We start from the raw sequence: 23,160 nt of genomic DNA on the forward strand, positions 1-23,160 counted from the left end.
CTGCTGAGGGACTATCCCTGGCGACTGTTTTAATGTCCAAAACCCCTTTCTCTTAAATGTATGGAAAGAAGCACAACAAGAAGGCTGCAGCACAAATACCACAGTGAATTTGGCAGGTCTTCCCATAGGAAAACAATTAGCAGATCTACCCTCAGTTTCTTCCTACATTTTTACTTGTGATGCTGGAAGAGGAATCCCTTTAATTGGTACTGCCACGTTCAGCTGCAGGGAGAGAAGGAGCAGCCAGACTGTGCTTGAGACTCCTTAACGATGCCTTTGGAGAGTGCCAGAATTGAAGTAGGCTTCTTGGGAGGACTGGCGATCACTTCACAATTTATCCAACAGATGCTTCCCCTGGGCTGTCAGTAGAAAACCCTGACCAAAATTTGGCAAGCCAGGACATATCTCCTGTCTGGGAGCAGCCTCCTTTACCTCCAGCCTCTGTAGCACTCCCTCCCTGCCCCTAATCAATTCAATCAGCTATAAAAGCAACACAACACTGACACTATCACACATTTTGTGAAGTGTAGGAACTTCTGCTTCGGAAGGGGTTTGCTGGGCTGGTTTTTTTTAAAATGCACAGACGTCCAGACTAGTAGTTAACATGTGTTCAATTTGCCTTTGTAAATGGATTACCAGAAGTTCAGGTTTTTTGCTATGTTTAATTTGCGCTTTGCAAGACGAACGATCTGATTCAGGTTTCTGTTTTTTATTTCCTGACGATACTTCAGGAAAATTCAAAATGAGTCCATCTCCAGCTATACTTTCAATTATTTCATGCAGCGCTGCCTTTATGCATTTTTAAAATTTTTATGATGACAAAAGGAGTTTGTTGAGAAATATTTTAGATGCTGTAATCTAAACTATTAGAAAAATAAAAAATCCAGAGCCATGGCTTGTCTTTGGAAGCTAGGGAGAACAATATGGGTTTTGGTCCAAGAAATTCCCTTGGGACTGTCCAGACCATCGGCAACTGAGGGGAAAGGAAAGAGAAAGAAGAGGTAGGGAACAGATAACACATTAACAGCTAGTGACATTTCATTTAGAAAAAACACAGGGAGCAAAAGTTGTTATGAAGCAAGAGACCAAAAAAAAAAAAAAAGAAAAAGAAAGAAAGAAAGACAATTCCTCATATTACGTCTGGTGAACCAAGAGGGAAATCTCAACGCCCACGGACTGGGACCAGCTCCAGGAGGGAAACCTTAGACCACTACGTCAACCTTTTACAGTAAACATGTTTTGCAGGTTTAAACAGTTCAGCTGAAATTAAAAAAAGAAAAAAAGGGGAAAAAAAGGAATAATGGCTTTGGAATGGTTTGTGGGAACCCTAAGCTTCAAGATAGTCCACCTATGCCGGAGAAAATGGTTTTGCCCCAGTGCCCATCCGCCAGGGAGCCTGGCGAGCAGGCGGGATGCCGCCTCCTGTCAGCGTGTGCTGGAGGAGTGAGGGCTGCTCGCCCACAAAAGTTTCCATTGTACGCCTGCCACATCTGCAGCAACGAGCCTGGTCTGGGCCCGAGGCAACTCCCTCCTGGCCGCCAGCCAACCCAAGTACACCAGAGCAATTTATACCTTTCCAAAATGCAAATAATTCAAATTACAGACATAACACAAAGCTGAAGCAGACACATTTCAGGCATTCCCGTTAAAGTTTGCTCTCTGGAATTACCGTACCCAAATGGGCAGTTGTTATACGGGGGGGGGGGGTGGGGGGGGGGATGGAGTCAGGAGAGGAAGGAGAGGAGGAGGCATGAAGGAAAAGGGAGAAAACGGCTTTTCCAAAGGTCTTATTTCATTCTCTTTCATTTCACTATTTACTTTTATGAATTACTAAGAAGTGTCTTCTCCAAACCAAATGCCTGGCTTTGTTTTGGCGTTTTTAAGATTTATAGTGCAATATTTTGAAGAGAAAGACAGTTCTTTATATAGCTAAAAAGTTGGGTCAAGGTATTATACTGGTGTCTTACGTTTTATGAGGGCTTTTTTACCAAATGGAAATAAACTTGAAACACCCATGCACAGGAGACGGCAGGGCAGAAGCCCTGCAGAGTCCCTGGTGGAGTGCCCTGCTCCCTCACTGCCAGCAGCAACAGCCATTAACCCGACAGAGCCAAGGCTTCAAGGGGCAACCATGCAAGGGCTGGATGAATGACCCTCAAATCCCTCCTCCTCCAAAGAGAGCAGCAGTGATGGGGAAAGGAGAAGCTGCTCTCACCCGTTCTGCAAAGGCTGGAGGCTGTGCTGACAGGTGGCCATCAGCACTACTGCCAGCTAAGACACCAGGTTGGTCAGGAAGCCTGACATTTACAGACCCATCCCTGTTATTTATAGCCATCCCTGCTCCGTGTGTGCCTCATCACCATCCGCTTCTGCCTTGTTTTCTTTGTCACTGTGAAACTCAAAGCACCTGGGATTGCTAATGACGAAAATGCTGTGAACCCACAGGTTATGGGGGCTGGATTTTCAGCTCTGCAAGGCATAAACACCCAGTTTAACATGGGGTAGCTGAACGGTGAATGGGTCTTTGTAGCCTGCTCTTATCGGCCGCTCGCTCCAGCGTTGAAGGAAACTGCGCACAAGTCCAGAAGTAAAAATACTCTAATTCATCAGGGAATTCCCTGCAGTATGAGTCACCAAGCGGCTTCCCCACCACACCCAGCTACAAGATTTCCACATAAAAAGGCACTGTAAAGGTCTGTTTTAACACAGAAGCAGGGTTGAAAAGTAGTTGTGTAAATCTAGCAGATTCAGTTATTCACCCACAGAGCCTTGCAGACCATGGCATACAAATGTTCCTCATGGAAGAGCAACACAAAGAGCTGTAAAGACTTTCCAAAGACATTTTTGTAGCATCTTCCCCACATCACTGCCCATCCAGAGAGATCCCCTGGGGTTTCTAGGTTTGGATTTACCTTTGTGTCTCAGGGAACTGCAACCATAGTGTCAGGGGTTTGCAAGCTCAAAACAATCAAACCACCAGCATAACTTTCCAAAATGATGGATTGCAGAAAGGGGGAAGAATATACAAATGCAAAAAACCCTAAGCTAGGAATCTCAGGAGGGTATAACATCTGGCAACCACTTAAATCTTGCCTCTATGAAATGGGCATAATGGGAATGTTCAGATATATTTAAGTGATTCCACTTTACTACAGGAGATTAAAATGGTCTATATTCTTTAGTGGACCTGTGTTCACTTGAGATATAAGAAGAATGGACATTATCTAGGATTTCACTGCCTATACACAGGGTACATTTTGTATTCTTCCAGTCTGTGCTTCAACACAGTTTGACTGCACTGGCTGCACTGTAAATCTGTATTTAAATTAATATATTCCAAGCAAAATGGTGAAACAAGCCCTACCCTCCCAAAGGAACCCACTACTTGATTAATGTGTTGTGAGATTACCCTGAACAATAATTCCTATGTTACAGCCCAGATTACTTTAACATGTCCACAACAGGCAGGGCACAGATGCAGTGCAAAGTCACTTTGAGGTGCTCTGCAAAGGCTGTCTGCCCTCCTATTTGGCTCTAACAATGCATATTTAAATCCCTGAGGAACTAAGAATTTGAAAGCCTTCAACTTGCACTGCTACCCTTCTCCCCTGGTGAGTGCCCTCATGACACTGAGAGGACTGATCCGTGAAGATGTTCAGAAGGAATGGATGGGTTTCTGTGCAAAGAAGAGGATGAAGACTATGGCAAAGTCTCATAATTCAGACTTAAGAGTGATCCAGTTCTCTGCAGAGATGCCATCTGCTTCCAGGGGAAGGGCAAGTTGGACTGGCAATGAAAGAGGCAAGGAGGAAGCTCTGTTGCTTCAAGAACAACACTCCCCAGGGCAGTCCTGGGCACGACCCACTGGCACCATCTCACCAGCTGGCACTTATGGGTTGGCATGAGTGTACTGCTGTCAGATTTTGCAGGAGCACCAGCCTTTTGGATTTGAGGATACCACAAGCAGCCAGGGCAGTTTTCTCAGCTGGTCCAACAGCTGTCTTGCTGCAAACAATGTCTCCCCAGCTGGACACTAGCAAGGAAGGGGATCCCACCAAGCAGGTGGAATTCTATAACTATCCTGATACACTGGTGTACATCTTAAAAGACATTTACAGAGGTCAGGCACTAAGGAGGAACCAACACCAGCCAAACAGTCTGACATGGGATGTACAGAGAAGATGGGGCAAGAGAGCAATGAAACATTCAGAAATAGTGTGTGCTAGTAGAAAGCAAGTATCTGAATCGTAAGTGGCCAGAACCTTCCTTTTGATCTCCTCAGTGGCACTTTGCTCTCCTGAGATCTCAGCCTTTTAGGGACCTGTGAGCAGCGAGATGCCTCCTAGTCCCAGAGCCACCTTCAGAGCAGCTCCACCTCCTGCTGCAGCTCCAGCTGGTGCCATGGCCTGCCTACTGCCCAGCATGTTGTCCCTGATTGTCTCTCCAGCCACCCTCATCTCTATTCTTTGCTCTTACACCACTTTTGCTATGAGACCATTCAGCTGGTCTGATTTTCACCTACTTTATTTCCCTCTTCCATGCCAGGAAGTCCCCCAGACATTCTTCTGCCCTCCTCACAGCCTACTGTGCTGCTACAGAGACTTCCCCACACCTTTTCTCCCCATCCCTGGCATGCCTTCTGGCATGCCTCTGTCCATGTGTGGCTGGGCTCAGGAATAACTGACCTATTTTTGTTGCCACATCAAAGGTGCTGTACTTGTTGGTGTCTTCTCATAAGCATTTTTGCAGCATATGTATTTTGTCCACTCCTTCAGCTACACATTTTTGCAGTATTGAGTTGAGTGCCATGTAGACTTAGGTCTGTTTGCCATCAATATGATACTCTCGAGTTACTTTTTCTCCCTTCTGTACCTTGAATTAACAATGTGAATGTCTTGCAGCAAGCAGGTGTAAAAATCCAGCCGAAAATGGATCTTACCATACTTTGGAGTCAGCGCCAGGCACGCGTTTCCTCTCTGGCTGCTCAGCTAGGCAAGCCAAAAGCTGAGGGACTCACTTTGCCTGAGTGGTGAGGCCTTTTTAGCTGCCTTTTACCACAGTATGTCTAACAGACGCAATTATTCTGAGTTCCAGTGTTTGCAAATGAACTGTAATTTTAGTCCAGGTAATTAAAAGGAGGCATAGTGCTGACAACTGACAGATTGAGGTTCGTTTTGAGCCAAAACCATTGGAAAGACCTGCCAGATACTATTTTCAGCAGAATGGAAGCTGGTTGTGCAATTTGTGCTCTCTGGCACCTCCCCCTATTCAAATTATCATTGGTCTGAGGGTTTTATTTAATAACTTTAAGTAATTCCAGGTCTAAGACACACAACTTCCAAGTAAAACTGCAGCTTGACATCCCCGAAAAATCTCTCTAGAGCAGGCAGGTGAAGCAAAGCACACCCAGCACAGCCACCCACCAGCAGTCATGACAGCACTTCACTCTGGTTTTGATTACATGCACGTCATCTCCTTGTCTTCACAATTTTACTTTCCTCTGGGAAACTCTAGTAGGCTGAACCTGTGACTCTGCAGCTGAAACTGAGTAAAATATTCCTGGTCCATCTTCTTCAGTCTAATCTGTCTCATATTTTCTCAGACTATTGGAGTAACAAACCTCACAGCCAGTTTAAATCAAGTTCCAAATTTTTCTTCCATGAACAATTCTTTTCCTCTACTTCTGTGCTGGATGCCAACACCACCACCTGTACTATAGCTACTTCTAGTTATTTCTCATCTTAAGATGTAAATTTGATCCAAATGCTTTTGAATCTTCCTTCTTCATTATTTTTTGAGACACAAACACTTCAACTGTATGACTGCAACTTCTGTACTTCCAGAAACTTCCCATTATGGCAACTCCTTGTGACTTTTTGGCAGATACTTTTGAAGAGCATTTTTATTTTTTTTCCATCTCACTGTCCCCTTCATGTCCCTTTTCTTGTTTCTCTTGTCCAAGAAGGTCAGGCTCAATTTTAGAGGTCCCTACTTCTATTCTTTGGTTTTCTGCCTTGACATCAGCATCCCAGCAACAAGGAACACTTTGGAAACAATCTATCTCTCTATTCCTGTCTTAAATGTCATTGTATTTTCTTCCACCTTGAAGGTGTAATCTTCTTTAGCAGACTTAAAAGGAACACGCTCCTCCTCTTCCCTCAGCTCTCTCTACATTTCCTGTGCTACCCATCTGAGACACGAACCAATGATGTCAGGAAAGCAACAAGAGACAAGTTGTCATTTTCCAAAAGAGGCAGGCATTCCCTCCAAAACCAAACAACTTTGTAGGCATCCCCTTGTATTGGTTTATGCAGCAAGGTCTGGCTAGTGGCTGTGCTGCAGGGGTGGAGAAGATTCCCAAAGCTGCCCCCATGTCTGACAGAACCAGTTCCTGGTGGCTCCAAGATGGACCCTGAGCCAGTCAAACCTGAGCCCATCAGCAAAGCTGGTGGAACCTCCCTGCCAACATACTTGAGAAGGGCAAAAAAACCTGCAGCAGCTGTCAGAGAGGAGTGAGAATAAGTGAGAGGAACATCTCTGCAGACCCCCCCAACAGTGAAGGAGAGGGAGGAGGTGCTCCAGCACCCAGAACAGAGATTTCCCCTGCAGCCTGTGGGGCTGCAGGGCACCCACGCTGAAGCAGGCTCTTCCTGAAGGACAGAACCTCGTGGAGAGGACTCATGCTGAAGCAGTACATGAAGGATTGTCTGCCATGGGAGGACCCCACACTGGAGCAAGGGAACAGTACAGGAAGGAAGCAATGGTAAAGAGGAGCTGTTATGGACTGACTAAAGCCTCCATTCCCTGATCCTCTGTGCCACTCAGGGAGAGGAAACAGAAGTCAGGAATGAAGGAGTGAAGTTGAGCTTGGGAACGGAGGCAGGGGTAAAGGTGGTTTTCAGTTTTACCTTTGTTTTTCACTATCCTACTCTTATTTTTAATTGACAATAAATTGCTTTGCCCAAGTGGAGCCCAATTTGCCTGTGACAGTAACTGATATGCAATCTCCCTGTCTTTACTTTGACTCATGGGATTTTTCATCTTATTTTCTCCCCCTTGTCCTGTTGAGGAGGGGGAGTGAGAGACCTGCTTGGTGGGCACCTGGCAGCCAGCCAAGGTCAACCTACCATACTTCTTTCCTCCACTGTCTTTAGGCACTGATCACTTCATTAGACTCTCAGATTTCTTGTAAGGGCTGTGAATTCCTGTGTATTTGGACAGACACTCCTACTGGAACAGCAACAGTAAAAACTATTTGAAATCTTGTGCTAGTTGTAAAAGTTCAGAGACAAAGCTTTGATTTCACAGATACAGCTGCTTGAAGCCACTTAGTCTGGAAGACATGAAAGAATGAACTTGAAGCATTCAACTGTATTTTCTATAAAAATAAAAAAATTACAGGATTACTCTAACAAGTGACTTTTGAGACCATGTGGTTATTCCTTATTTCTTTGTTGTCCACAGTAAGTATCTGTGATTGATTGATCTCATTCTTCACTGTGAGAGCAACACCCTGGATGAGACTTGCTGCTGCTGACACCATCTCATGTGTATGGCTGCTGTCCCACTCTGTCTTCACCATTCCCTAGACTAAACAGCCAGGAAAAACTGAAACGTGCTGACATTTCCTACAAGCTGCATCACTACTCCTCCATGCGTGTGAAAGGGTTCCACCATCAAATGACTCCAGAATCTGATGACACAATTCGCCTAAGGATATCTATTTCTGGGCAGTGGCCAGAAACCCCTTCAGCTATCAATACATCTCTAGGATCTAGGTTCAAGTGACCTTCACATGAACTCCATGCTCCCAACTTGTGTGCCTTTGAAGTTTCCAGTTTATCTAGTTTCCCGAATTTTTAACCTCACTGCGCATGAGTCAGCATGCAATTGCACACTGCCAACTGGAACGTGTGTCCTGAACTTGGATAAACAGACAGGTAAAGACAAAATTAAGTAGTATCTGTCTGTCTGACTAGAGGGGGAAGGAGAGTCTTGCCACTTGCTTATTTATTACGTGAGCTACAGTATGATTACTGGTGTGAAACATGACCCCTTTTTGGCCAGTTGCCCCCCAAACTGCTACTGGCAATGGAAAGAGCAATGGAAAGATCTCTGAGAATGTGAGATCTTTTACCATGTGAAGCTCTGCCAAGACTCAGGTCACCCATCTCACCATCCCATCACATCACGTCAGAACAGACTCCAAACCCTAAGCTCCACAGTGTATCTGAGTCAAACCAAAAAGCCCACATGCTTCCTCAACACATCCCTTCCATTCACATGTGACTCAAATGTTTTGTCAACATATGACTTTCCAGAACTTTATGTATGTTTTGCTGAAGCTAAAGGACTGTGTTTGAGTTACCTGCCATGTCACAAGGTAAATCCTGCTCACCAACATGTGGGAAACAGAACTGAATTTATAGAACTGACAATTGTACCTTAAGGCAGCAACTGATTGATTCTAGTATTTGCCAGAGACAGAGAAATTTGAGAGGAACAAAAAACCTGTGAAGTGCTAGAGTGGACAGTTACATTCATCTAGCTTCCTTCTTTTCTGTATCACATTTTTCTTGTGCAAAAATTGAGCTTGACCACACATCTAACAGGAGAAAAACTGTTAAGTTTTTCCATCTGAAATATTCACAGAGAGTTATGATTTCCTTTGGCATAAATATATTTTTATAAAATTGTATTAGTGATTTCACCCAGTTATCTTTCATCTGCTCTAGTTAGAACTACTGCACATCAACACCTTCATGTTCTAAGAGGAAAACCTGTTCAGCAGGGAGGAGGAACAGTTTTGACAGAACAATCCATTAAAAAAAATAAAAACAATAGCAGAATGAAGAATTTGAAGCAATAACTAAATCTGGAAAGCTTCCTAATTGTTTGATAATATTAAAAAAGAAAAATCCCTGGAGGAAATGTTACTTACAGGTGGTTTATTTCACCATCTTTCAGGAACTTTGAGTGTCAAAGACTTTGGGTACAATAGCTAGGATATTATGCAATCAGGTTGCAGAACTGTGTAGGTGCCAGGATTACTGTTGAAGTCTGAGTAATTAACAAGTTGTTCAAAATCATTAAAGTCTCTAAGGCTGGAGTTACTCAGACATTTTGTGAACACTACAAATGTCCATCAAAGAGAGCGATGCATCTTCAGGGAGGGGCATTTGTTACAGGGAAGATTAGACACCGCCTTTGACTAGGACAAAATGGCCTTCAACATTAACAGCCCAGAGTCAAAGTACCAAAGTCAGTGTTATTTGAGAAACTAATCCCATAGTGAAGCTGGGTGTTACATTTCTGCCTTTTCACTCTGTAAAACCCTTGCTCCGAGCTCTCTTCACTAAGCACGAAAGCAAAGAAATGGGTTTGGAGCTCTGACTTAACTAGTGGCAACTCAGCCCTATGATAATTAAAAATAATAATAATACATCCAATGACCATTTCTGCCCATAGGTCACAAATTGATTATAAAGGTTTCATCAGTTTAACCTGATCTTTTAGGTATGTCTAGACTTGGCCAAATCTGTGAAGTCTGGAAATACTTGAGCTAGTTCCAGTGTTAAAAGCTATAGAAGGAGTGATTTTTGAGCAAGGAGGGATTTTCAGGGTAGATTAACTATTTCAGATCTCAATATGAGACTTTTTCTAACCCCCAAAACACTCTTTTTATCCCAAAATATCCTACAGCGTGCCAGGAACTATAGTCCATAATTTACCATAACGCAAATAAAAATAAAACCCCGTCATTTTCCTGTGCATTATCCCTTGGGATACTGGGTTTGTGTCTCATCACTGAGCTTTCACTGATCAGTTACAGGATACATTTTGTGGACTGAGGGATGAAAACCAGGATTTTTTCAGTGCAGTAAACAGTTTTATAGTTTTTTATTTTTTATAATCTGATATACTAAGAGCCAGCATCTGGTTGTTTTGGTTAGTTAGGGTTTTGTGGCCCTTTGTGTTTAGTAACTCATTACCTTAAAAAAATTAGCTTTGAAAAGTGTTTGCAGAAAGTGTTATCAAAAAAAGGTTGCTGATAGATACGCAATCCGAAAACACACTCTTCAAGCATCTCTGCTTTTTCTGAACTTCCCTCAAGACTTTTGTTGCCTGGTACATTTATAATCTACAAATAAAATAAAAAGCTTTAAAATTTTAAGTAACTAAATCAGTCTTTTTATAATTCCAGATCATGACCCATGCAGATGAGCATGTTAACAGGAAGCATTTTCCCTCCCAGCCAAACGTTTCCTGCCATAACTAACAAACACCAATTTCATTTCACCTACTTTTGTAACTAAAATGCACACCTTACTGCCACAGCAACCCCCAGCCTACATGACAGACATCAAGGGACCTGGCCAGTAAGGAGTTGCAGACTTTTCAATATTTTACAAAGTACTGATTCTTCTGGTGAGAGACAGACTGGTGTTGGCCATCCTCAACGCGGCACTCAACAACCATGACATGCACAAGACACTTTTGAACCTCAGGAAGAGAAATGCGTGACTACAAAGAGAGACAGAAAGTGAAAGGAGATGAGAAAAAAAAGTTATTAGTGTAATTTTTAAGCATCAAAGTCATTGTGGGACTCACCAGTCTAAGGAAATTCTGAATTTAAAAGAATTCAGAATTTGAAGTGAATTGAACCTCTCAAACTACATTTAACATTTGCATTTTCTCTACTACTAGCTTTCTTTGACATTTTACACCATTGCTCATCACTGGAAAATATGGTCTGATGTGCAAGCAACAGACTATTGTCCAAAATCTGGCAAAATAAGGCCTCCCATCAACACGTAAGAACTTTTTTATGGTACTGTAGAATCTTGAGCAAATTTTAGTCCACTTCTGAACACTCATTATTTATCAAAGGTGTGCCTGCTGCCTGACTTCACCATGAGGGTTTCTCCTTCTAGAGAAGGTCCTCACAGTGCTTCTCCTGTGGCTCTTTCAGTGTCATGCCTTCACCCCCTGGATATCTCATTTTCCTTGTGTGAGACTCAGTTGCAAGGCTGCAAAGTTTGTTTGTCATACACTTCTGGGCTGAACAGCAGCTAGCAAGGGGTTAAGCTAAAAGCAGGAAGCCACTGCCGCCCCTGCAGAAAGATTGATTTGATCATTCTTCAGGGATTCCCTCTTGTATGAGTCACTGCTCAGACTGACTCCCCCACCAAAGGAGGCCAGGATAATGCCATTCCTCCAGAGACTACAACAGCTGAGGGCTAGCCCTGAAGACTGAAAGCCTGGGACTCATGCTTGGAAAAACATTCAGCAGACCACAATGCACTCAGCAGACTTAGGGAAAGTTGGGGGAATAAAAGGCAAACAAAAAGTCTTCTCAAACTCCTTTCGTTATCCAATTAAGTATGCAGACTAGGAGGAATTAGACAAGCTCCAGGAGACTCCCTCCCAGCTTGGGGACTCTGCCTGAGTAAGGACTGAAGACATGAGTTGATGCAGCACAATATTTAAATTTTATACAAAAGATACATTCTCTTTATGAGCACAACGATCTATTACTTTGATCTATTACTCTGTAATAGCTGTGTTTGGCTGCTACCTACTAGGAACGTGATTAACATTCCAAATTCAAAAACAAAAGTTGTAACAGCAGCAAAACTAATGAATGTCTCCAACTAATCACAGAGGTTCATAACCAGCGCTCTAAGAGAAAGAGAAACTGGTGCTCCTTCTCTTGACCTACTTTCACTGATGTTCAAGAGCTGAAAGGGAAAGAAACACCCCATGCTGATTTACAAAAGTGAAGGCTGCTAATGCTTGTTCATTTGACATTAAATACAGTGACTGTTCAAAAATCCAGCCAGAGCAGTCTGCCACTAAGGTAATGATACATTGCTCTTGTTTGCTTCCGAGCTGTGTGAGGCAGCGTAGCACACAAACCATGGAAGCCTTAGAAATTGCTCAGCCCAGATTAGCCAGCAGCTTTGCTTTTTGTGTGTCATTTCCACTGACACAATTATTGCAGCTCCCTGAGATGCTACACTCTGACTCTAAGGGCTCAGCCTCTGCAGGCTGTACTGCCCTGCAACTGCAATAAATGTACAGTGAGACTATTAAAAAAAGGCAGAACCTTAAATTCTGTGATTGAAAGCTGTGCAGTGAATATCCTGCTTTTAGTGTACCTAATGTGGTATATGAATACAGGAGCAAGGAGACAGAGTTCAGATCCACGCAGTGGTAACACACACAGCAAACAGCAACACAATCACGATCCTTCAGAAAGCCATACTTAAAATTTTCCAGCTCAAAAAAGGAAGAGGAAAGGAAATGAGTATTAAGGAAGGCACCCTTTATTGTGGTTTCCTTCTTGTAATGAGACAGATTGAGGATTCCTGACATGTCACACTAACCCAGTTCTGGTCAGCAAAGGAAGTTTAAAGTAAAGTAGACATTAACTTTCTTCCCCCCTGGGGAGAACACAGAAAACAGAATTCAGTTTTTTTTCAATTGCAATACCACCTTTTTACTATTTTTTTTTAAACTTTCTTAGGAAACAAAAAGGATGTTTCTGCTGATGTCACAGCCACATCCCCACTGTGTGTGCTGCACTGCTTGGGGTTCACAGAAATGAGCCAGCTGGCTCTTCCCAAGAAGTCAAGGCATTACCTCTGCCCAGGCACTTTTGGCAACCTAAACTTCATGAACCCAGGATTCTGTTGGGGAGTCTTCTGCTTTTGTCCTGAGCTTGCTAAGCCCAAAGACTTGGGTGTCTGTCTCCGGAGCCTCCCCTGCTCTCCCTGCCATGCTGCCCCATGGCCCAAGCTCCCGTGGTGCCGGCAGGGGCCGTGGGCAGGAGAGCAGCGTGGGAACCTCGTGGCATAAAGGGTTAAACAGGCGCAGTGTCAAAGCTGGTGCAGCGGCCTGAGGAGTGCCCAGGATTGTTTTAAATTCGGGGTGGGGGTGGGGGGGCTCAGCCGGCAGCTGAGGAATTCATAGCTTGTGCCAGCGCCAGGGAAACCCTTTCCAAAACAAGACTCAGAACTATCCTTAGCAGTCTGGTTTCAGGGCCTGACTTTGACTCCCAGCTCCACTGCCACCGCTTATTCCCGTGGGGGGCATTCACACCCATGAGGCACTGTCATCCTGGGATCCACCGCTCCTGCAGGCACAGCCTGCCCCAGCCCCAGCTCCCACTCCATGCCATCTTCCCTGTTTCAGCCTGGCCTGTGACTCTTCTCCAGGAGAACAACCAAAGCACTGCAGGAGCAGGGCTGGACGAGAGGAAGTTGTGTTCAGACCTTCCCCCAGTCCTCGAGGTAAACCTGACCTCCAAATGAATGTGTGTGCTCCAAGTCCTCCTCAGCCAGCACCTTGTAAATGCCACAGGAGACACAGGTGCACACACACCTGCAGCAGCACAAATTACAGAAATGTTTAAGAAGATGCACTGTACTGCAGGCTTTAGGGGGCCATGGTTCCAGATATTTCAAACCTCTCTCACAGGTCCTGCTTGCTACACTCATGATTTGCTGCAATAAACAAATGCCAAATGCCAAAGGTTGACTTTCAATGTCTCTATTGTCTACCTGTAACTACAGCTGTCACAGTGTGAAACCTCAGCATTAGGCACGGCTCAGATCCTTTCCTCAGCTTTGCCCAGTGACATGGAAAACGTATTATGTGCAGAAGAAAATGTCATTACCATATTTGTGCTTTCATTATTTGACACAAACGCAGTGGGGGGGAAGGCAGATTGGAGTCTAGATTGAAAAGACATACCTGGTGCTTTCTCCACAAAGATGACTTTGGAGTCTTGCAGAAAGTTATGACCAGTCAGTACCATTTTTTTCCCTCCAGTAACAGGAAAACTGTCGGTACTTTGCTTCTCCACCAGAGGCAGTTCTTGGGCAGATCTCTGAGCTGGAGAGTTATAAAGAAGATTTAAAAAAAAAAAGGCAACCACAAACACACAAAAAAGTAAATACTGCATTAGTAAGTAACTTAATGCTTACCCTCATAAGATAAGCTGAGTTTGATACAGAAACAAAGAAAGGTCACAAGGTTTACAGGAAACATGGTTCATTTTCAAGTGCTTTGATTGTAAACAATAGTGTTAAACAGCAGTACAGATTCAAAGACTCACAAAGAACAAGTGTTTTAGAACTCAGCTTGATATGTACTATATCAGAAAGCATATTTTAACAGAAATTCATTTATTTTAAATAATTTCCTCTCACTCTATATGCTGTATGTTTACAAGGTACACATGACAAGGTAATCACGCATGTCCAAAATTTGTTTCTGCCAACATACACCCTATTGTCAATTCTGCAAACTGTCTTGTAGCAGCAGCAGCCATGGCCCTTGTGATCCAGCAGCAGCTCACACTTTAGGTAGAGTATTTCCAAATGAACCTGAGTGCTCAAGCACACAGGATCATGTAAACTGAATCTGGTATTCTTGTGGCATAAATTTTCTCCCCCCTCAACTGTGGGACATGAAAAGAGTGCTGCTTCAAGGGACAATGCGACATTTATCCAGATTATATGGTTCCTTCTGGTGTCACATTCCATAATCTGTGCTGGAAAAAACATTAGCACTTATTTTTTCTCCTGGTTTCCACTTCTTTCAGCAGGCATGTGCCATGCTTTTGCTCATTATGCAACACTCAGAGCGGCAGTACCCTGACACAAATCAGCTTCCATTTAGTGGTTCCTTGAGCTTGGCACTTTAGCACAGACCAGTTCAGGACAGATTCAAACTGTGCCTTATCCTGCTGTGTAGCAACTGAAAAGTTCTCATAACTTCAATTGCAGGATGAAACCATGACTCCTCACATTTTTTGCTTTGCCCTCCAGCATGAATGGAGCTAGGAATGGTCAGGCCTTCCTCCCCATTCCCTCTGCCAGAGCCCACCCCTCACATACCTGCCAGATGTCGGGTTTCCCCCCTTACTCTGGCAGCATCAAAAAGAGCCACTTTGTGAATAGAATTCAACAAAACCTTAAAAAATTGTTTCAGTCCATCCAGACAATCAAGATAGCATTGGGAGTTAGATTGAAATTCAGCTTCCACCACTTATGCTGGACTGTTAAAGCTACACAAAGAGATAAATTTTGTTTTGTGTGGGGGAGGCTGATGAGGCTTAGAGAGCAAAAATGATATAGGTAACTTTGAAGGATGTCCCAGTGTATCTGATAAAATACAGGCTGTTCATTTAAAGAGACCCCAGCACAGAAACCTGGTTTCTGGAGGTTTTCTGAAGCTGCAGGCCAGTGTGTCAGCTCTAGTATATTGCTAGCTCCTTATCAAAGGGGCTGGGGTTTTGTTTGCTGGTTTTTTGCTTTACGATGGGGAAACAGAGTGAACAGGTCATGAGAGATGCTTTCCAAAACTTCTACAGCAGTTACCCTTATGATAAGGAGTCACCAAAACCAAAGGCCCTGTCCCTCCCAAGTCTATTATTAGTTTAACTGTTCTTTACTTGTAAGTGTGTGTTTTTCTGCAGCACTCAATGCACAAAGCTACACATTTTTCCCTAAGACACAGATATTCTGTTCTTAATGTAAACCATGTACTTTTGGAAAGCAGAATAAAGTTCACTAAGTAGACAGGCAAAGCAAAACCAACGTAGAACATGTTGGCTTGAACTATACAGGGAGCAGAAAAGTTAAAAACTATTCAAAAGGTGTGTGGACATGGCAGTGCTGAGTTAACAGTGATCTTAGACATCTTTTCTAACCTTACTGATTTAAAGATTTTCTGATAATATCCAGCAAGAGGAGGGTGTTTGTTGCTACTTACAGCACTCAATGGGGTTGGAGGCTACTTGCAAGGAGAGGGTCCTGCCATTGGCCTGTGGGATATGAACCCTGAAGACCAGACGCACACGCGTGTTCTTACGACCGATGTCTGTCTCTCCCTTGCGCAGCTCGATGTCAGAATTTCGGAGCTTTAATATCCCAGCACAGTCGATGCTTTCCAAAAGAAAACACAGGGCAATTCAATTCACTCCAAGAAGACTTCAGGAAGACACGAGTGTGCAATATCTTTCTCTCTCCTGCATCAGGCACAGCCCAATGACCAGCCTGAATGCAGCAGACTTTGTTTAGTACTTGTACTCCCGAGCAGTTGAGTTGCACCTATCGGTAGCAGCAGGTAGTGGCTGCTGTAAAGAACGAAAATTTGGGATGCTACCTCAGTTCTCAGAGGAAGAAAATCTAAAGGACCCTTCCTCCCCAACACATCCTATAAGAATTGTAGTTAAAGATAAACCAAAGCCCAAAGAAACAGCAAGACTACGAAAGTCAGTGGGATGTGACAGCAGTTCAGAAATTGTTACTAACCTAGAATGCCAGACTACTTAAAATTTTACTTGTTACAACTAATGTAGACAAAAATCTGACAAGATTTTCAAACTAGGTTGAAGTCCTGAAATTCTTATTAATGAGCAAAGCTCTCCCTGAGGTCAGTTCTACAGTCAGTTTGTTTGTATTTCAATGAGTTGGAAATACTCCCAAGCTGAGCGCTGAGCTGAAGCTCTGCATGAAAAAAACTAAACTCAGAGTCCTCTCTTCACATTAGGGAAAAACGTGCTTTTCATCTGATACAACTACTACAATTTCTGGCCTCACTCTCTTTTTTAGTTTTTTAACTTTAGTTTTCTCCTGGATGAGTTTACAAGGCAGGATTTTTGTCAAAGAATATTTCAACAGAAGAAGCTCCCAGTGCAAAAGACATATAAACATATGCACTCAAAAACCCACTGCAAAAATACCTCTGCCTTGGCCATGACTACAAAGGCTACATGGCAATTTCTTCTGGGTACTGGTCTCTGGCATGCATATTATTACATTGAGTATGCATAGTTAACTTTATTTTGCATTCAAAGAGTTTAATTCCCCCTGCAAACCTTTGAAGCTCTTCTTCTGAAGCAAACTACAAATAAGCACTATGGCAGCACGGTTTTGATCTGCATTTTTTCTCAAGTATGGATTTCAGAATTTAAAAAATGCCCTTGCTGATATGATCAAAGAAACTAATGAAAGTATTAAAGATTCCCAACAATGCATATCAGCAGGTGAAGCCATAAAAATTATATAAGAATTACATAAGAATTCTTACACTGTGTATAAGAATACAGAGTATTTGTACCCATGTCAAAATTCTATGTAAAGGTCCGTAAGGAATGGAAGAAATAGTACATTTCTCCATTTTGTCTCTCCTACAGCAACACTTGTAAACTGAATAATTATTGATGTACAATTCATACCCAAATGTTCAGAGAAGAAAAATTATTTAAATTCAAGCTTATAAAGTCATGGATATTGAAATCTGAAGTCAACAGGAACAGCCAAATGTGCAAAAGTTCAAATGGGCAGATGGTCTCTGGTGTTTCACTGAATCAAGGCCTGAACACATAAATTGTGAGAAAAGTCCTTGGCTCCTAATTTCAATTCATTGGTAGTGCTACATGAGTTTTTAGACTACTGACATGTAAGGCCTATATATGCCAAAGCATTGTTTGTGATTCTTGAGTGAGCTGTACCACAGACTGGCACACATGCCACAAAAATCTTCAGCTTGGCTCCCAAACTGTGTAATTTACCTTTATTTTAGGGAAAAAGATGAATGAAATGGTAATAAAGTTCCTAGATGGCCAAAAACGTGATTCAAACTGGATAAATAAAGTGCCAGATAAATACTGCATGGGTACAAATTAGTGAAATTTCCTTAACCCCAGATGGCAGAAAACAGGGCCAATAATTCTGAAGGCTTGTCATGACTTTTAACACAATGCACCGAGAGAGATCCTCAGGTCTTGAGTGATCGCTTTAAGCCCAGCTGGCAATGCAGCTAAACATATTCTGGCTCTTCTATTTACATGAGGCACTCCAGGGCATGTTGTACATGACACTGCAAACCAGCTTCTAATAACCACTGTGTGTGACAGGACTTCAGGTGTCTGATAGCATTTTCCACTTCATTAAGGCAACGAAAATTGTATGAAAAACAAGGAGTGAAACTGTGATTTTCCCATGGTATTTGATTTGGTGGAGGTCAGGATTTCTTGCTTGCTTTCTGTCTTCCTATATATACACACACAAAGATGCATGCATCTATATATAAATATGAATACAGCTGTACTTGCGCGCAAGCACACAGAAATTCCTCTCAAGGCAGACAACTCAGATAATGGTCAGGATGATTTGAATGTGAATGAAGGGAGGAGACAACTCAGGGGATAGGCTGATTTGAGGGAGGGGTACAGAGAGGACAGGAAAAAATAGTGTGAAAGGTTTGATGTATATCACTTACACAGAATGCTATTTTAACCTTATACATCATCCTATAATGTTGATGCTTTCAGATGCTTAATGGACCTACAGGGCACTTAATTATCACTCAGATATCCTAGGATAACCATGCCTGCTTTTCTGCATGGCACTAAACTTAGCCCAGTTTAACAACTCAATCTGTAAACTGCATCACCTTTGAATAAAGGTTCTCAGAGGTAACTCTTAGTTCTGGAAGAGTTGCTTGTAAGCAAGTGCCATGAAAAATGCTGAGTTTTATTATGTGAGAAATAAGTGGTTTTATTTGTCTCAGAAAAACCACGAGGGTACTTGGAAATGCTCTCTAAGAGTTTCCTTTGACATCCAAAGATAAATTTTAATCAGCTCTGTTTCTTGTGCTAGTGCGTATAGGAGCAACAGGTGTCATATTTAGAAACTAAATGCAGGAGCTGAGGTAGGAGATATTTACAGCTCAGTAACCGAGATACTTATTTTAAATGGCAAATAAGCACATTGGCTGAAACTCTAGAATGAAAGCAAATCAGTTGTCATAAATATTTGTGCAGTTTGTTTTGCTGTTAAGCTCATTAGCAGCAATTTGTCTCAGCAAAGTTGTGGAAACCTACTATTACAGACAGAAATGTAGGGAAAGAAAAAAAAAAAGGATAGGGAAAGGAAAAATTGTGTACAAAAAGAAAGAAACAAACCCCAAAGAAATTAAGTGAATTGACCAAGACAAAACTGCTAGGATTCAGACATGGTGCCTTGGTCTTACATTGCTCTCATGTTGTTCTCTGGAAGAAGAGGGATTTCCAGGACTTTGGTGTTGGAAAGTATTGTTTCATGGCTGGTGGTGGAAACCGTCTTGCCGGTGATGCGGTGAACCTGGTAGAAGGCATGGGGTCGCAGCAGGCGGTCGTCTGCAGTCCCAATGAACAGCTGCAGCGTGAGCGGCTCGCTTTCTAAGTAACCATGGAGCTGGCAAGAGAACAGAAAACGCCCACTGAGCACCGTGCACATAAACTGCTAGGAATCAATTAAAGTTTTATAAGCAGGAGAGCCTAATTCAAGGAGAGAACCTGTGACAGGTGCTATGCGTTAAGTTCCCCCCTTACATTTTTCCTGTAATGTAATATTGGTACAATAAAAAGGCGCACTCACAAAATGTCTCATTATCCTAAAGGACTTGAGGCACTTTAGATGGGCTGAGCTTTTGAGTACTGCTGCTACATCCACAGAAAACTTTGCATAAATTCTGCTGCAGTGTTCAGCAGAAAAACACAATGAACTCGATGTTCCTTCACAGTACTGAGGGATGCAAAACTGACAGAGTTTGCAGATGGAAAGGACAAAGCTCACCCATCCCCATGCTTCCTTGGACATCTCTCATGCAGCAGCAGTCTGCTGCTTGTGACCTCATTAGCTGATTTTTATGCTGGTAAATACCTTCTGGGACAGCATGGAGACAGATCACATATACATGATTAGCAGCTCGCCACGTGTGTCAAGTTCTTGTTATAATCACACAAAAATCTCATTGAAGCTCTTGGGCCTGGGTTGAACCTCATCCACATTACAGTGACTGCTCTGATGACAGCAAGAGTTATTTCTGCCACAGGATGAGGAGGAAGCAGAGCCTGACCTCATCCGCACCATCTCCTGTAGAAGCTACTCATGGTTCCCACTGCTGTGGAGTCCCCACACAATGTCCCACTTGTGGCTGCCACTCGACACTGGGAAATGAGTCTCACAAAACCAGTCATCTTACAGGGGTTAGTGGTGAAGCTTTGTCCCAAGGGAAGGGAAGATGTAGCAACTATAGGAGAGAGGAACAAGGTGGGCAAGGTGTACTGTCCCAGGAGATGTCCCACCCCAGAGCAAACCTGCTCACTTTGCTGTAGGTTTAGGTTCCACTGTGAATGGTTCATGTGGGTTTGGGCAAGAGTTATTCACCATCACTGAATACGGAAGCTCAAAACTTCCCATAATTTGGTAAGGAGCAACACTAGTTTTAAGGTAGCTGTAAGTTCAAAGCTAAGTAAAGTTGAAAACTGCTTGATATATGAAACCCACATATCAAATGCTGCTTATATTCGTATTTTGTCTATTTTCACTCTCCTTAAATCTTACAAAGCAATTTCATATTATCTCCCTAGGCATTTTACCATCTGACAGCAGGAATGCTATTAAAAACAAAGATCTTGAATCACTTTAACTCCTTGAGCCCAGCGAAATTCTGGTGGGTGCTTACAGGCCCAAAGCTCTCCCTCCACTATCAAACATGGTGAATGGCAACAGCAAGTCACAGTGGCAAAGTTCTGGGTACCACAGTGACCAATGCATGAGGAAGGGAGGACAGTGAGCCTAAACACATCTTCCATCGCCAATCGGGCACACCGTAAATTTTTCTTCACACACTTTGATCAGAAAAGCAAAGAGAACAGAAGCATTTTTGTTTTATTTGGTGCAGCAATTTTTATACCCTTACCTAAGGCACATGAATGCTGGAAGGATGCAGGGATAGGAGGAGGAGAAAGCTCATTTCTAGCCTTTCTACACTATTTTATCAGCTCTGCATTCCTGAGACATCATATGAAGGCAGCTCAGAGCCAGGGGGTTGTGACATGATATGATATGATTATGATATGATATATATGAGGGTTCCATGCCAGAACTGTAAAGCTGGAAACACATTAGTAGCAGTTTGAAAATTTGCACTATCAGCAAAACAACAGAGAGAGAAAAGCAGAGCCATGCCTGCATGCTGCCTCCAGTAGGATGCCATGGGCTGAGAACCTCCCTCCAGCTCCACATGGAACACCCACTCCTATGGCCCCTGACACACACATCAGCCCTATGCTGCAAAAAGAGGGATTCCTGGCTTCCTCCCCCAGAGACAGACAGGCAGCTTGAGCTGCAGGTGGCTGATCACAGGTGTGCTCCTGGTACAGTAAGTCACCACAGGGAAGCCACTGTCCTACTCATCACCACCCTGTTCCCCCCCATGACAGCCTGGCTACTGATTAATTCCAACAGTGTGTGAGCAGGGCTGGTGGAGTGACCTGGATTTGTCCCAAGCTGATCATCCCTGCCTCAAGACTTCCAGAGACTCAGCAGCAAAGCTTAGGTAAGGGAGGAGACACAAGGTATCCCAGGGTATTTTTGGTGGAGACCAGCACGTGGGTTTGCAGGGGGAAAAGTAAGACAGTGTGACATGCCAGGCAAATAAATTTCTATGCATTGCCAGCGGTCACTTCTCCAAGTCGTCATGGAGGATGCTTTTTATGGAGAGTGTAAAATTAAAACAAACACATATTGAGTTACAAGGACGCTTAAAATGTAAAAATAGACTAGCAAGTAACTCAAACCTCAATTCAGCAAAAGCAAAATCGCACACCAAGGTACCCATATGTTTTACTGAACATAGGCAAAGAGGACCAAAAATGTTGGTTTTGCATTGGGTTCTGCTATTTCAGGCTTTATTTTAAATCTGAACTTGCCTGCTGCCATAGTTTGTAACCTACTGCTGAGCCTCAGCTTGTGCTTTTCCCACAGGTTTCCTACCAGGAGGCAATCAAACACCCATAGTCCTCAGCTTTGCACACCTGCCTTCCCATGAAAAGTGTTCACGTGCTGGAAAATAAACAATGAGATCTCAGTTGCATGTTTTGCATTGTTTTTTAAGGTTTGTAATCATCAAGCTAAATTTATGTTTGCTTTTTTTAAAGGCCCTGTCCTAGAGCAGAGCCATACTTTATTATGGATCTGTTACCCAAAGTCCCTTACTCCCTGACTTAGAAAGTGCCAGAAACATCCAGAAAGACTCATGTACTTGCTGTATGCTCGATTTTGCTGCCCTCAAAGTAAGAAAAATTCACAGTCACGTCACTCTAAGTTTTATATTGTATTCTGTGTTAGGAAGCATCTGATCTCTAATTTGTATTTCCTTTTGAGCTTTACCCATTGCATCCCATTATTTACTTTTATATTATGTCACATAGTCGTGTATGCCAAGAGAAGCAATAAAAGAAAGCGATGCAAGGATTAACATTTAAAGGGGCACACACTGTGAATGACTTGACTTAGACTATGCACCCAGTGCATTATTTCTGTGACAGACAGTGCTGAGCCTCAGGAGTTTTCAGCACGCTGCACATGTTGGGTGAATGGGCAAGACCCTGCTTACTCTTAGCTGGGTGCAGTAAGAATATTCCACCCTTCCCTCAAAACGTGGGAGACAGGTTCAACAGTGAGCAGCAGTGGCAGTAAAAGCACAGTTGTGGGACTTCAGGCTATTAGGTTTGCCAGCAGTCAAAGGGAATATCAAACAAGATCAGTGTAAAACGGGATGGGAAAAAAGGGTGACTGGGCATTTTTCTTGGTGAGGGAAAGATCTCGCATGTTCATATGCATGCATATTTTCCATGTATGCTCTGGGGTACTGTACTAGGTGGAAGAGCGATTCAGTTTCCTGGCGTGCAACATGGGATGCATGCGTCAGACACCCTATTTTTATCTTTTTCTCTGTGTAACACAGTCCAAAGCTCCTAATAACTCAGCGGTTGAGTATGGGTGACAAAGGTGCTCTCAGCTACAGCATTCATAATAAAGGACGTGTCTTTCCTACCAAGATTGCTTTCCTTGGCAATACATAGATCCAAGTGGAAAGAGGTGTACTTTCCCCTGCTGTGAAACTGTAAAAATAATTAGCTGCAAAAAAGGACCAGGAGCACAATGTTTCTGAATGAGTTTCCCTTACCAAAGAAAGGCAGTGATAGAGCAGTTACCTGGTTTGGTACAAAGGAAAGATGCAGGAAAGACTTAAATATGCAGATAAGAACTGTGTGGTCGAGTGTTTGGTTTTGAAATGAAAGTAGGTCATATT

General features: G+C 43.0%; 1 protein-coding gene across 7 annotated transcripts in view; it reads right to left on the bottom strand.

Moving 5' to 3' along the window:
* The window catches only part of NFATC1 (nuclear factor of activated T cells 1), a 110,156-nt gene that overhangs the window by 47,728 nt on the left and 39,268 nt on the right, over positions 1-23,160 (bottom strand). For all 7 annotated transcript variants that reach the window (XM_050970827.1, XM_050970830.1, XM_050970829.1 and 4 more), the window contains exons 4-6: positions 19,051-19,253; positions 15,784-15,956; positions 13,759-13,899 (exon numbers count right to left, since the gene is read on the bottom strand). In XM_050970827.1, the coding sequence (XP_050826784.1) occupies positions 13,759-13,899; positions 15,784-15,956; positions 19,051-19,253 (517 nt within the window). The remainder of the gene's footprint in view (positions 1-13,758; positions 13,900-15,783; positions 15,957-19,050; positions 19,254-23,160) is intronic.

This window comes from Serinus canaria, chromosome 2 (assembly GCF_022539315.1).
Source record: "Serinus canaria isolate serCan28SL12 chromosome 2, serCan2020, whole genome shotgun sequence".
NCBI lineage: Eukaryota > Metazoa > Chordata > Aves > Passeriformes > Fringillidae > Serinus > Serinus canaria.